A 16,152-nucleotide genomic window follows, 5' to 3' on the forward strand; every position below is an offset into this window, starting at 1 on the left:
ACACACACACACACACACACACACACACACACACACACACACCACACATACCACACACACAGAAATGGGACTTATTAGAGTAGTTTACAGGATATGGTCCAACTAGTCCATATCCTATCAGTGAAAGGTTCAAGATCAAGAACCTAATAGTTGTTTAGTCCACAAGGCTCAACTTCTCAGCTGGTCTTCAGTATGCACTGAAATTCTGAGGAAGTAGACTCTATTACCAGCGAAGAAATAGACTTCTCATGGACAATGAGAGAGCATTTTCAAGGAGCAAGCTTCCTTCTTCTATGTCCTCTACACCGGCTTCCATGAGAAGAGGTGGCACAGATAAAAGATAAGTCTCCCCACCTCAAGATCAGGGTTAAAAGTAGGTTTTCTCACTTTGAAAGAATTAATTAAAAAACAACAACCAAAAATTACATTACAGGTGAACTTGGGTTTTCATTATTCAAAAGTGAACCCAGCCACTTGGGTTTTCATTAATTCTAGATGTAGTCAAGTTGACAACCAAGAATAGCTATCATACTTACTTAGTATGTAAAGATGTTTTATTTAACCTAAAACTAGATATGATTTGTCTTTTGCATTTTAAGTGTCATAGTTATATTTATGATCCTAATAATCTCACAAATTCACAAATATTTAGGATTAATAAATATCAAGAATAGAGTTGGTTTTGTTGACTTGTTGTTGGCATTTACATTATGAAAAGTAAACACAAGTGTACTTTCTGATTATATCCAGTGTCCTTTAATCATTGCCCTTTTAAGTATCTATTTATTCATCACCATTTAATGCTGATTTGTTGGATGTGACCATCATCTGAGTAACTGTTTCTTTTTAATTTTTAGGAAAGATTGGCAGAAGAAATTGAGAAGTTAAGATCTGAACTTGACCAAATGAAAGTGAGAACTGGCTCTCTAATTGAACCCACTATATCGAGGTAACATTAAGTTAAATGTTTATTTGTATTTCGGCAAACGTCCATGTGAATTTTCTTATATTTTTCAGTCATTTTCAAGTAAAATAAGGATCTCACATTTCTCAGTAGACATTGGCACATTTTAATCTACAAATTTGTTTCTAAATTTAGAGACCACTTTCTAATTTGGAAATCAACTTTGAAGTTATGCAATTAAAATACAACTGGAAAATCTTTTGTGTAGTTGGTACAAGAATGTAGCTACAAGTGCATAAACAACTCTTAACTTGAAAACGTGGGAGTACATATAAAATTGCACTGTATTACAAGAGGAGATATTAAAATTTTCTTTTTCTTTCCATAATTTTTTTTCTCTCATGTAATATACCCTAAGTGTGGTATGGGTTTCCTTCCCTCCCCCCCCCCCCAGTACTTGGCCCCTCCTATCTGAACCCATCCCCTTTCTGTCTCTGATTATAAAATAAACATATCTTTAAGAGATAAAATAATATAATGTAATATAAAAGAAAACAAAAACTAACCATCAGAATAGGGGGGAAACCAACCAACCAACCAAACAAACAAACAAAAAAGAAACCCAAGAAGAGGCTCAAGAAATATATATATATATTCTATGTCATAAGGAACAGTGCAGTTTCTCTGAATCCATGTTTGGGCTGATCCTGTTGCTTTTACAAGGCATTATTTCCTTGGTGTCCTCCTTTTGGTTCTTACTCTCTTTCTGCCTCCTCTTCCAGAGCACTTAGGGGAGGGACTTGATGGACATATCCCATTTAGAGCTGAGTATTCCAAGGTTTATCTGTCTCTGCATGTTGTCTGGCTGCAAGTCTCCAAATTTATCACCATCTGCTGCAGAAGGAAGGCTCTCTAATGATAGCTGAGCAAGGCACTAGTCTATGACTATAGCAGAATGTCACGAGAGACTCTATTGCTATTTCTTCTGATAGAGCAGTAGTGTTTGGTTTTACCCTATGTCAATGGGCTAGCCAGGCTCTGGCTATCATCAGGTATGGGCTCCATCTCAGGGTTTTGGCCTTAAGTCAAGTCAGATGTTGGTTACTCCCAAGTTACAATAGCACATCTGTAGGCATGTCACCATTGTACATCAAAGGTTTTGCAGCTCCGTTGGCAGTTAAATTTTTCCTTTGGTAGTGTGCAGAGTATCTTCTTTATCAAGGATGCTAGAGACTGTGGGTGAAGGCACCAGCTCAGCTCTTTGATGTTTAATGAGATGTGTAGCTATTATCTTCAGCAATAGGGATTTGTTATACATTGTGTGGAGAGCAACCTATCTATAGTCTTGGCAACAGCCTCGGTTGTTTTTAGGCTCCTATGGAAACCCTTTGACCAACTCAATTAGAAGCAACCCAGTCCAGTACTGAAAACTTCAAAACTTCATTTGGTGACAAGAGATGTCTCCCTCGTTATTTGACAGTTTCCTTTATATCATATATATTCATACATGCATGAATAAATGTTGATGTATGCATGTACATGTGCATACACATACATACATATATATATATTTATATACATATGTGAGTATATACACTTATACATGTATATGCAGCTTAAACCGTGTTAGGTTTCCATGCTAACCTTCAAGTGAAAATTAACCACAGCTGTTTTTCATCATATTCCCTCCCCCACCCCCATCTTCCCTAACCCCTCTTCTCTTGATCAAGTACCCCATTCCCAGTCATCAAAACTGTCTATTCTACTTCTCTTTCTTATGGAGATGTATCTGTCCCTCCTGGTCCCTTACTCTACACTGATCCTCTGTGGTTCTGTGTACTATAGCTCGGTTATCATTGCCTTAAAAGATAATACCCACATTTAAGTGAATACATACTGTATTTGACTTTCTGGGCCTGGGTTACCTCAAGAGATTTTTTTCTAGTTCCATTCATTTGTCTGAGAGTTTCATAGTTTTATTTAACTGCTTAGTCCACTGTGTAAATCTATCACATTTTCTTTGCCCACTCATCTGTTAATAGGCCTCTAGATTATTTCCAGTGTCTGAATTTTATGAATAGAGCAGTAATGAATATGTTTGAGCAAGTGTCTCTGTGGTAGGATGAAGCATCCTTTGACATATTCATAAGAATGGTATTGCTGGACCCTGAGATAGATCAATTTCCATCTTTCTGAGGAAGCATGGAATTTATTTCCACAGGGTCTGTACAAGTTTGTAGTCCCACCATCAATGGATGAGTCTTCCTCTTACTCTATCTTCAGCAGCATGAGTTGTGTATAATTAATATATCCAGGGTTTCACAAGGCTTTGCAAATGAATTATTTTAGAAAATGGTTTTATTGTACATTGATATTGTAATCATATCACAAGTAAGCATTTATAAAAATTATTGATAATTACATTGATGACCCTCATAAGTCATTGCTTAAAGAAATGAAAGACTTTTAAAATTAAGCTTATTCATTTCTAATACATCCTGACCTAAGTTTCCCCTCCATCTTCTCTCCCCACTCCCTCCCCCTACCTCCTCTCTGCCTCCCACTTTGAATCAACTCTTCCTCTGTTTCTGCTGAGAAAGGAGCAGGCCTCAAATGGGTGTCAACAAAGTATGGCATATCAAGTTGAGGTAGGACTAAGCTCCTCCCCTCATATTAAGGTTTGTTAAGGCAGCAAAGTATGAGGAATAGGTTCCCTAAGGCCTGCTAAAGTGTCCCAAAGTGTCAGGGAACAAGTCTGGCTCCCACTGCTAGGAGTTCTACAAGTGGACCAAGATATAAATTGTCTCATATATGCAGAACTTTGAAGACAAATGAATGGAACTAGGAAAAAATCATCCTGAGTGAGGTAACCAAGATTCAGAAAGACAAACATGGTATGTGCTCACTTGTAAGTGGATATTAACTATACAGTAAAGGATAGCCATGTTGCAATCCACAGCCCTGAATAGGCTAGTTAACAGGAAGGGTTCAAAAGGGGATACATAGATTTCTCTGGGAAGCGGAATAGAAGAGATCTCCTGGGTAAACTAGGGGCAAGGAGGTGGGGATGGAAACCTGAGAGATTGTCTTGCAGGGCAGGAGAAAGGGAGGGAATGATGAAAGAGATGTCTTGATCAGGGCATTTTGGTGTCATGTAGAAACCTGGTGCAAGGGAAACTCCCATGAACCTACAAGTATGACTCCAGCCAACACTCCTAACAATAGTAGGTAGGAAGCCTGAACTCATCATCTACAGTAATCAAATTGAAGAAAGACATTCTTTTTTTTTAAGTTACTTCAACTTCAACTAATAGGTATGCAGAAAATGATGTAGAGTGGAAATATAGCTTCCTCTATACCTTATTATAAAATGAGGTTTTAAAAAGTGTATAGAGGAAGCTATATTTCCACTCAGGATGATAACAACTTGTCATTCTAGAATGGCTTTCATGTTTTGTTTTGTTTTCTCTGAACCGTATACCATTAAAAAAAACTATCGCATATCAGTATTTAGCTTAAAACACATTCTTGTCCCATTGAGGCTTCTGTAATTTGGAACTTCCTAGTTTACAGTTTCACATTAGTTTCCCATCCGTCTTCATCCATCTTAACTGACGGGCATTCAATTCCTTCAATAATTTGCACTTTATTTTATTTCTGAGCCTTTGAACATGCCATTGCTTCTGCTAAAGTGGCCTCTTAACACCTTTATGTGTCTAGCATTCTTTGAGTTTCAACTTAAATGTCCAGTTGCCCCATGCTGTCCTAGTTTGTTTTTGTTTTCTATATTTCATCTTTACAACAGTCTACAATGCAGCATTCCCCTGTTTCCTTTTAACAACATCTGTTTTCATCACCCCTGGAGCCCCTAGTGCTTCTCTAGCTGGCAAATAAACCACAATTAATAGAGCCAGCACCGATCCAGAAGGGGTATAGCACAAACTGTAGAGAGGCAAGCAGTAATTTTACACAGTTGTTATGGTAGACACTCCTCTGTGATGGCCAAAGATATGACTTGAGCAGTCATAGAAATATAGACCTAGGTTATTTTGATGTAGGAAATTTAGGGACTATAATTCTATCCATTCGCTCATTGGTCCACTGGAATTGAAAAAATATTCATGGCATAGAAGGAATGTCTTTCTGGTTAAATAATAGTGACTAAAATTTAATTTTTCTTCATAAAATGGAATGTCTGTCCAACAGACTAAGACCACGAGTTATACCATTTCTGAGTTAATCACTTTTATATACGACTCATTTGAGATAAATGGACATTGAACTCATGTTCACTGCTATAAAAACATTGTCATCGGTTTGAAGATTTACTCTTTATTTCATTTGATCTAATTAATCATCTGGTAAAACAAGGTCTTCCTTAAAGTAGTTTATCGTCACCTACTACTGTTGTAAACAACTGGATCCCATCTAAACTTTATAAATCCTGACAAATATAGACCAAAGGCTTATCTTTGATTTCTACAGTGACTTAAGGAAGGGAGTGTCATTAATCAGGAGGAGCCCAAAATTGAAGAGAAAGCACTGACTGATGATGAATCTGTGATTTCATTTTATAAGACAACATGAAGTCACTTTTGTTATCACCAACACTACTACAAGAATAAATTTAATTTGCAGTAAATCTATATACAATGTGCCTGACTTTACATTATGATTACAGTGTAGTTTATTACCATGTTTATTGAAAACCAGTGTGGTGGTATTTTTCAGTTGCAATTTTTCACCTATTTCATCTCTAAGCAAAATGAAGCATCAAGTGTGATTACCAAGATTTGTCTTCATCTTGTAAAAATGATTTACTCAAAGTTAAAATCCTAGCTATTTACTAAAATGAGATTATTCATTGTGAAGCAAACATTTTACCGTTTCTCTAAATTGGAAAACAGAGCACTTCAGGATAGAAAGTGGTAGTGAATTTATCTGTAATTTATAAAACTTAAAAGTTCTGAACTCACAAGTTCATACATTTTTCAGTAAGCATATTTAAAATTATAGCAATAAATGGTATGAGCCTATATGCAAGTGAGAAAAAAACAATACAGAATGTCTAGTATCAATGGACCCTGGCTGTTGCTAACATAGTTCATTTTAATACAATATTGAAAACTGTAAGAAAGAATAAGGTTATAAGAGTAGTCTAAAATTAGAAAATGTACCTTACATTCAAGAATGAAAATCTACCCCATCATCTCATGTCCAAGAGTAAGATAAGAATAATATTGTTCTTTCTGGAGATTTAGTTGCTTGAGAGATTCTGCCTTATCAACAATTTAGAAGCAGGTAGCGATGAATTTAATTTGTGAGACTTGATATTTTTGTTTTCCAGGACTCATCTAGACACATCAGCTGAGATGCGGTATTCAGTGGGGTCCCTTGTGGACAGCCAGTCTGACTATAGAACCACTAAAGTAATCCGGAGGCCCAGGAGAGGCCGCATGGGTGTGCGAAGAGATGAGCCAAAGGTGATTGTTTTCTCCCTGCATTAGTCATTTTAGCTAAATAAGATGATGCTATTCTAGATGGTGTTTCTACTAGAAGAGAATCCTGAATGCCAGCATTAATTTATGCTGGTGTCAAGGATGGAAAATGACTTATTTTGAAATTAAGTAATGTAAGGAATCTAATATGTACTTGAAATTTTCCACATATTTACTTGCCATTATTAATTGTGTTCAATTTTCATACTAATTTTAAGAAACTTAAGATTTGGGCAAAGAAATATTAAGTATTCCACAGTACAGAGATAGTACATTGATTCAAAATTGGAGTTAGATGTAGGTAATGAGAAATGCTATGTTTTAACCGCTATGTTATATTGACCAGCAAATGGACATTTGGTATGCTAGGATTCTTGTGCACTAACATTATGTTTTTATCTAAATTGAGAAAGTGTTTTGTTAAAAATTGCTGTTTAAAACACCCTTTAAAGAGTGTTTAAAGACTTTAAAAATTGCCTGTGAAGTCCTGTTCAAGAGAAACTGCTACTCTGGCAGTAACTTATTTTGTATTTAATTATTAAATTATATATATATATATATACATATACATATATATAATTTTTTTCTTATTTCACATATTGATCTCAGTTCCCTCTCCCTTCGTCCCATGCCCCCCAAACCCCTCCCATCCCATCACCCCCTCACATATTCCACAGGGAGGGAGATGCCTCATCAGGAGAGATCATCAAAATCTGTCAAGTCACTTGGAGTAGGATCTAGGGCCCTCCCTCCTGTTTCTAGGCTCAGGGAGTATCCTTCCATGGGGGATGTGCTCCCAAAGTCCTTTTGTGCACCAGGAATACATCCTGGTTCCACTCTCCGAGGTCCCTTAGACTCTGCCCAGGCCTTTTAACTGAGACCCACATTAAGGGGGCCTGAATCTGTCCAATGCTGGTTTCCCAACTATCAGTCTGGGGGTTCATGAGCTCACCCTTGTTCAGGTCAGCTGTTTCTGTGGGTTTCTGTAGCCTGGTCTTGACCTCTTTTCTCATCACTCCTCCCTCTCTGCAACTGAATTCCAGTTCAATCAGTGTTTAGCTGTGAATCTCTGCTTCTGCTTCCATCAGCTTCTGGATGGGGGCTCTATGATGACAGATAAGTTAGTTATCAGTGTACATGCTATGTTTACATCATGTTCATCACTGCCTGTCCCTGATATATGTCATTAATTTGGTATATCAAAAAATGTAGTTCTATCTCCCACATAACTCATTTTGAATGACTGTAGCAGTGAAATTAATTACATTAAGAGCATAAAATTCTAGGGCCAGTCTATTGAGATCACAGTTGGCAAAATAATTTACCTATAGATTACTCAAAACTCTCAAAAGAATTGCTATGTTAACTTAAAAAACATAAGCCATGATTGTTTCAAAAGTTTAGTGAGGGTAAAAGTGAGCATGACAATAGACACGAAATTATGTTGTTTTTCAATTATTGGAAGTAATATTTTGCCTAAATCTATCAATTGAATTTTGAGAAGAAATTTATTATGCAATATGATTCCTGTTAATATTTATATACTCATCTTTTCATGAGAAAAGTGTGAACATGACTAATAAGAAATGAAAATGCTTGAGATTAAGTGTGAATTGTTATATTTGGAAATCTGGGGGGGTGGGGTGTTTTGCAAATGTAATATCTTAAAAACAATCACTACCTTGAAAGCTGATTGTTTATAAATCTTATGGAAATTTGTCATATCTGCTCCTACTAAAATATTAATTTAAGTGAACAATTCATAACCCCTATCTCATTAGATGTCGGGAAATATTTTTATTGTACTGGTGAATTAAAATATTACTACTTGATCTGGATTTGGCTGAGCAGCTGGGAAGGCATGCATGCTTGTTTTGATGTCGCCGCTGTGGTTGTCAGTTTTCAGATTCGTTCTTTTAATATGAGTATCTGATTTGTTCACTTACCATTCAGGTGAAATCTCTTGGGGATCATGAATGGAACAGAACTCAGCAAATTGGAGTCCTAGGCAGCCACCCATTTGAAAGTGACACCGAAATGTCTGATATTGATGATGATGATAGAGAAACAATTTTTAGCTCAATGGATCTTCTCTCTCCAAGTGGTCATTCTGATGCCCAGACCCTAGCTATGATGCTGCAAGAACAACTGGATGCAATCAACAAAGAAATAAGGTATCAGTGTGATGGTTTCAGGAGCTTAGGAAACCTTAATGCATCAAATATGTTTCTCAAACTGTTTGGCTTGGCATCTCCTGGTGCCTTGTTAGGCCTGCAGAATATCAGTCTTCCTCATGCCTTCCATTTGAGAACATGCCTTATTACAAGATGCATCAAGGTAAGTCACCTTCCTCAAAGATTAGACATGAATCATACATAGTAATGATGTTAAGAATGATATAAAAGAGTAATTTTTATGTTTTGGAGAATTTTACATATTAATGTTATATTTCTATAATTTCCTCTTTTCCCTTCCTCCCTGAAGCTCCTCCTTTGTAACCCCACTACTCAATTTCATGGATCCTTTATTAAGTTTGATATATGACTATATGTAGAGACATAGATTTATGGATATTACCTGCTGAGTTCATTTGATGTTACTCATTTATACACGTGTGTATGTGTGTGTGTGTGTGTGTGTGTATAAACATATACTTGTATGTATATGTGTTAGTTTTCTCTGCACTTGGAGTACTTGTGGCTCTTGGTAATGACCCCATGTGCTACAAAATTAAGCACCACTGATTAGGGGTAAGAACTATACTCACCTGTGGGTCTAAGGTTTGTACTTAGAAGGTAGACATTATATGACTTTAGGGTAGTAGGTAGTAGATTCTCCTCTAGGGTCAAAATTCTCACTAGATATTGGTTTGGGGGAGAGGTTTACAATACCAGACATAAACTCCGTGCTATTGAGAGATTCTTAAGTTCCAATAGATGGCTGCTAAACCATCTTGTCTTTCTAATCATTGTTGTTCAGAGGTGTTCCAGCTGGGTAGAACTATTGATTGCATTCTCCCTTGGCAGCTTGCATAGCTGTGGAAGCTACCAGGGAAGAGGCTTCAAGATCAATTCCAGCTCAATTCATTCTAAGTACTCTGTCCAAATTGTTTGGCTTTTTAAGAAATTGGATCTAAGCTTCAAGTTTGGAAAGGCAATCAAGGGCATCAAAAATAGCTTATATTGTTTTGAGGCCCCCTTGGCACCTGACCACCAATCTTTCCCACCTTTTCTTTTCTTTTCTTTTCTTTTCTTTTCTTTTCTTTCTTTCTTTCTTTCTTTCTTTCTTTCTTTCTTTCTTTTTTTTTAATTGTCTGTGGCCTTTGGTGTGATCACTGTCACTGTAAATATCTTAGCTACTTTTAAATTATGAACATACACACACACACACACAATGCACACAAACACATTCCAAAGCAAGTATAAAATAAAGTGATTCCTTATGTCTTTTAAAGCATCCTAGGTGTTATTTTTCCTACATGCTTCCTCTCTGTGTGTTGCTCTCTCTACCCCTCTGCCCAAGTAACTCTCCCCCACAATTCTCATTTCTCTCCTTGTCCCTCCATGTTATATACTCACATCTAAAGGTTTGAAACTAAGATCCATAAATAATAAGTAAACACACGCAGTGTTCATCCTTCAAAATCTGGGTTATATTTCAGGGTCTGGGTCATCTCACTCAGTATAATGTGTTCTAGTTTGAAACATTTGCCTGAAATTTTCATGCTTTTAATATGTCTTCAACTTCAGAAAAATATTTGTGAAGTAAGATAAAAGGTATTTATTTAAGTGTTTAGATCACTCACACTCCTAATGTATATTTAAATATCTGTCTTCTGAATGGTTGTATCACCTTGTTGGCTACTGTTTCCTCAACCAATAATGATAATAACAATGGTACCCACCATAAAAGGCAAGAAAATGTATAGAATATCCTAATGCTAGAGAAAATATTCATAAGTATTAGATAAAGCATGAAAGACTTTAACAGCTCAGGTTATGATATGTATATATCATAACAAGGCCATGTCTCCCATGGGGTCCATTACCCTGGTAAGGATTCTTGGGGTGAACTTAGGTCTTGACTGTCCACTCAGCTATCGGAGAGTTTTCAATGCCAATTCTTTTACTGAATGCACAAATTTACAATTCCATGAACAGTGAATGAGTGTCCCCCACATTCTCTCCAACATTTGTTGTCAGTTGTTTGATCATAGCCATTGTGACCAGGGTAAAACTAAATGCCAATATAGATTTAGCTTGTATTTTCCCAAAGCTAAGAATGTCGAGGATAGAAATTAAAATACACAGAACTCACTTAAACGTGTGAAATTACTTTTTTCTAAAATGTTATCTTGGCCATCACACATGAATACTAATTTCTTGTAGTTTTATTGATGTTTAATGTCATTTTTAAAACACCATCCTTTCTTTTCATGCAATACCAGTGAAGCATGTATTAGTAGGTCCAGAGAATTACTAAATTCAAGGGTAAGGTTTTGGCAGGGTTTGGATTCTAGTGAAGTTTCTTTTCCTGGCTTGTGGGAAAGGCTAAGTGGCAGGGAGGTCAAGAGAGAAGTTAGACAAAAGGAAGGCTAATTCTGTCAAATCAAGGTCCCACCCTTATGACTTGCTGTGTTTTCGTCTGCAAATACAGTGGCAGCCCATGGATCCAGGCTTCTTTGGGATCTTAATACTATGTGTAGAGGGATCTGCATTGCAGAGCATATGATGACAGTAGCGTATTTGTACTTCCCTGGCAGAGCTAGAGACCTGAAAACACACTATTTACTTAAATAATAGTATAAACTAGTGCTGATACTTCTATTCTTAATAACAAATGTTAAATTCTTTTTGTAACTATCACATGAAAATCCAGATTGATTTTGTACTTGTGAGTAATCTGCTGTACTTGGCAGTACCTGAGATCTGCCTTTCAATGTGGCCCTACTCTATTTCGAAATGAGACATACACTCACACACACACACACACACACAGAGAGAGAGAGAGAGAGAGAGAGAGAGAGAGAGAGAGAGAGAGAGAGGAGAGAGGAGAGAGGGAGGGAGGGGGATAGGATGGGAGAGATTTGGGCTCTGCTGAAACTCCTTTTGCTACCCAAACCAGCTTTGACGTCATTATTATACTACATCTATCTTGTCTTCCAAAAGTGAAATTATAGGTTATACTGCCATGCCTGACTTCATTGTTGTTTTTGTTTGTTTTTAAAATCAGAGCCAATGAAACATAGACATTTTGTTTTAATTATGAATTATTTCATAATATATATGAAAATTATAATTACACATTCTATACAGAAGCGATTGTTGAAATGAAAATTTTTATTATGCAATTAAAGGTGTCAAATTAGAAAGTTTGAATATATGCCATAAAAGTTTTAAAGGAAAAAAACACACCCAGATTTTTCTTCATCATAGCCAGCAAATCCATGCAATTTAAAATTGACCCACCTCAAAAGAAAACATGAATGCTAGATTTGAAACAAAATCTTATAGTACTTAAATGAGTAATTTATGGGTGAAATTTAATTGCCACTAGCAGTCTCATAATGGGGAAAATATATTTCTGTCTCCTAGGCTAATTCAAGAAGAAAAGGAATCTACAGAACTGCGAGCAGAAGAGATTGAGAACAGAGTGGCTAGTGTAAGCTTGGAAGGCCTGAATTTGGCAAGGGTCCACCCAGGCACGTCCATCACTGCGTCTGTTACAGCTTCATCACTCGCCAGTTCATCTCCCCCGAGTGGGCACTCTACACCAAAGCTCACACCAAGAAGTCCGGCCCGGGAAATGGACCGCATGGGAGTCATGACCCTGGTAATGCTGTGTATCCAGAGAAACTTGTTATTCGTTCTTTGAGTTACAGGGTATTTGCTCTCATCTGATTATCTCTGCATTTTATTGTCTATTTACACATGAAAATAATGTGTGAATCTGTTTACCACAACAGCCATTTGTAGTTGTTACCACCATTCGTCAGTAGCATCATGGGTTGAGGGGACAGTAGCCGTTGACAGCGAGGACAGTCACTAGGAAGTCAGGGGTCTAAACACACATCAGAAATTTGAGTGACTTAAACTATTAGGTATCTTTTAGCAGATGGGAAACACATCACTACCTTTAAAAATATAGCTAATGGCAAAACATGCAAGATAACAAACCAAGATAAAAATGTATAGTTTTGTAATATGTAAATTCTAGAAAAGCATGCAAATGGCAGCATCGGTCTTCAGTGTTTCTTTTCTTATATTTCATAAAATCACTTTCATGTTTCCTTCTTGATTTTTTACTTTTATTGTATTTGGATATTTAAGTCAGGAAGTACACTAGAAGGAAATGAAAGAAAATGAAACGGCCACATATTGAAAGTAATATAAGAAAGCCTGTGGTCAGTTTCACTGGACTGACTCCTGAGTGCTGCAAGGTGTGGTCATTTACTGCCCATCATGACTTGAGGGAAGAGAGCACTTTGTTGGTTAAGGGAAGAGATAACTTTGAAAGCTTGGATAAACTGCCTGTGCTAAAATGGCTACTATATGGAGTTAGGTTTTCCTCAAATTGTCTTAACTACAAAATAATACAATGTTTTATTCTTCACACCAGTTGAGTACATTGTAAACACTGCATTGAAAAAAAAAATAAAGCAAAATACTGTTTCTTTAACAAAGATTAAAATTATAAAATTTCAATTAAAGTAAGACAGTTTAGTTACAGAAACTAATTGAGCTACAAATAGATAATATACACTGTAAAATATAACCAGCTATAATAAAATGGAGAAAAATTAATGATACCATAGAAGAATCAGGATTATATGTATCATTTATTGCCAGAAGACCTTGAATTGACTATGAAAAAATACTGCCCTTACCTGTCTGTGTGTATGATCCCCTAATATGAATAGTGAAGTTCAATTCCATGTCTAAATTGAACAAACCCTGTTCTTAAAGAATGTGTAATATAGCTAATGATTTAAAAATAATTCATTTTACAGTTAATTTATACAAACATGTTATGAACTTATAAGGCTTTCATATGAATAGAAATATATACATATTCCTCACCATAGAAAAAACAGTCATATAAGTAAGTATTTTATCTTATGCTCAAAGGTTTTAAGTTCACCATCATGAAAATATTTTCATATAGAGAGTTTAGATATTATTTTCTTTTATTATGAAACTGGGATCTGAAACAAAACCATTGACATGGATTTGGAACATTGCTCCTATTCAAATTTGTCAGAATATTTTACATATCAATCCCAATTCCCTCTCCCTCCCTCTTTCCCTCTCTTCCACCCTCTCATGCCCCCGACCACCCTCCCCTCCAACTCCCCCACTCCACATGTAGGATGATCCCCTCCAGGAAGGGTCATCTAAATCTGTCAAGTCATTTGGAGTAGGGCCTAGGCCCTCTCTCCTGCCTCTAGGTTAAGGGAGTATTCCTCCATGGGGAATGTGCCCCCAAAGTCCTTTTGTGCACCAGGGATACATCTTGGTTCCACGTCAGAAGTCCCTTAGACTGCTCAGTCCTTCTAATTGAGACCCATGTTCAAGGGGTCTGAGTCAGTCCCGTGCTGGATTCCCAGCTATCAGTCTGGGGGCTCCTTAGCTTCTCCTTGTCCAGGTCTGCTGTCTCTATGTGGTTCTGTAGCCTGGTCTTGTCCTCTCCCTCTGCATCTGGATTCCAGTTTGGCTCAGTGTTTAGCTGTGGGTGTCTGCTTCTGTTTCCATCAGCTACTATATGAGGGCTCTATGATAGTGGGCATTTCTCTGGATTCAGTTTTCTCTTCAAACCTAAAATGGCTCCCTCTTTTATGGTAGGTCTTTCTCTCTCTCTCTCTCTCTCTCTCTCTCTCTCTCTCTCTCTCTCTCTCTCTCTCTCTCTCTCCTTCTCTTCTCTCATCTGTTCCTTCTCTGACTCAATCTTCCTAGTCCCACGTGCTTTCCTCTCCTCCCCTTCTCTTTCTCCCAGTTCCCTCTCCACTCACTGCCCCCCCAAATATATTTTGATTCCTCATTTCTTTCCTACCCACTCCCATATCCACACACCACTTCCAAAACCTCCTGACAACTTTTATCTTTTTTTAAAAAAACAACTTGTCAAGTTTTATTTGTGAGGCCCATAGAGTCACAAGAATGGATTGTGTTTGACATATAAGGGCAGTGAACACTCCCAAAAAAAACTGGTTTTCACTTCCCCAAAGGCATCAACTGTCCATTGATCCTACTGATCCAGTCCTCCCACACTAGAAGGTTGATTGGCTAGATTTAGTGCAAGTCTTTTGCAGGCAACCGAGCTCATGACTACAGCATCTTAGCATATGCAGAAGACAGTTTTGCTCCAGCTCTCTCCAACTCCCAGCTCTTTTAATCTTTGACCTACCTCTTCCTCAATAGTCCCCGAGTCTTATGGGAGAGGTGATATAGCTGTGCCTTTTGTGGCTGAGCACTTAAGGGACACTAGCTCTCTGTTTATTGACCAGTTATGAGTTTCTGCATTAACACACAGCTGGTGAACAAAGGAAAGATCTCTATTATGTCTGTGAGTTGCACCAAAATATGGATACAGAGATACAGGACTGGAAGGAAGTATAATAACTACTATGTTTACCTATCAGAATAATAGTAGTGGTTTTACCCCCAATGACCAACCTCATCTTCTTGGCCAGTCTTACAGTTCTTGGTATGCATTTCCTCCTATTCAGTAGGCTTGAACACAATCTACAAGTAGTTGGTTACCTCCATAACTTTTGTATCACAAAAGTTGTAAGGCAAACCATAACATCCCATCATTATTTGTATCCCATAGGGTTCACAAATGGTTAAGACTATGCCAGAAAAGCAATATATGATATCCAGGGAGTCTTTGCCATCCAACAAAATTCTGTTCTTGACCTCACTGTTTTATAAAGATGTTCTATAACCTACATAAAATGATGGAGAAAAAATAATTTTGGGGGGAAAGTTTGTGTTTGAATATTATATATTCAATGATATGATGATAAAAGGTGTATATTCAGGTATAGTGAGATATCTACTCCACCCGCACCTGTTGCACTGACCATGCCCAATGGGCATGCATTAAATGCGGTTGGGATGAATATCTCACTACATTACTACATTCAGGAAATAATGGAATGAAGAAAAACGAGATTCAAGTTATAGATACTAACCAAACTGGTATATCATCAGATGGTAATTATTAATTAGTCCTTTTTATGTTTCTCTTATTACTGCCTGTTGCAGCCAAGTGATCTAAGGAAACATCGGAGAAAGGTATTGTAGATAATTTCCACATGTTATTATTACCATTTAAAATACTATTGTTCAAATTATTTTGTTAGCATAGGATAAACATTAATGTATTTATATGTTATTGCACTTTAAAATATGATCTCAAGAGCAAATATTTTAATATTACATTGTATCTAGATACCAATTATATTGTTATCTAGGCAAATACTCACTTAAGAGAATTAACTCAAAAATACACTCATGAGTGAGATAAGATCAATGTTATAACAGCATTGGTTGTTTTCAATATTTTCAGTATGGATTGCTTTTAATGTTAGATTTATTATTATTGAGTGATGATGAGCCAGCAGATCTCGTTCACCTATCAAAGAAAATATAACAGTTATTTACCAGTTTCAAAAGAACAAAGGACATGCCTTGAGAGAGCCCAGAGGGTAGCCTGGGGCATGAGTGAGATTAAAAACCTGGCTTCCAG

General features: G+C 36.9%; 1 protein-coding gene across 1 annotated transcript in view; it reads left to right on the forward strand.

Annotated features, from left to right (window-relative positions):
* The window catches only part of Ppfia2 (PTPRF interacting protein alpha 2), a 372,354-nt gene that overhangs the window by 289,923 nt on the left and 66,279 nt on the right, over positions 1–16,152 (forward strand). Inside the window, exons 15-19 of the mRNA XM_051206391.1 lie at positions 858–949; positions 6,252–6,387; positions 8,356–8,576; positions 11,997–12,234; positions 15,669–15,698. Of these exons, the coding sequence (XP_051062348.1) occupies positions 858–949; positions 6,252–6,387; positions 8,356–8,576; positions 11,997–12,234; positions 15,669–15,698 (717 nt within the window). The remainder of the gene's footprint in view (positions 1–857; positions 950–6,251; positions 6,388–8,355; positions 8,577–11,996; positions 12,235–15,668; positions 15,699–16,152) is intronic.

The sequence above is a fragment of the Phodopus roborovskii genome, unplaced genomic scaffold, assembly GCF_943737965.1.
Source record: "Phodopus roborovskii unplaced genomic scaffold, PHOROB, whole genome shotgun sequence".
NCBI lineage: Eukaryota > Metazoa > Chordata > Mammalia > Rodentia > Cricetidae > Phodopus > Phodopus roborovskii.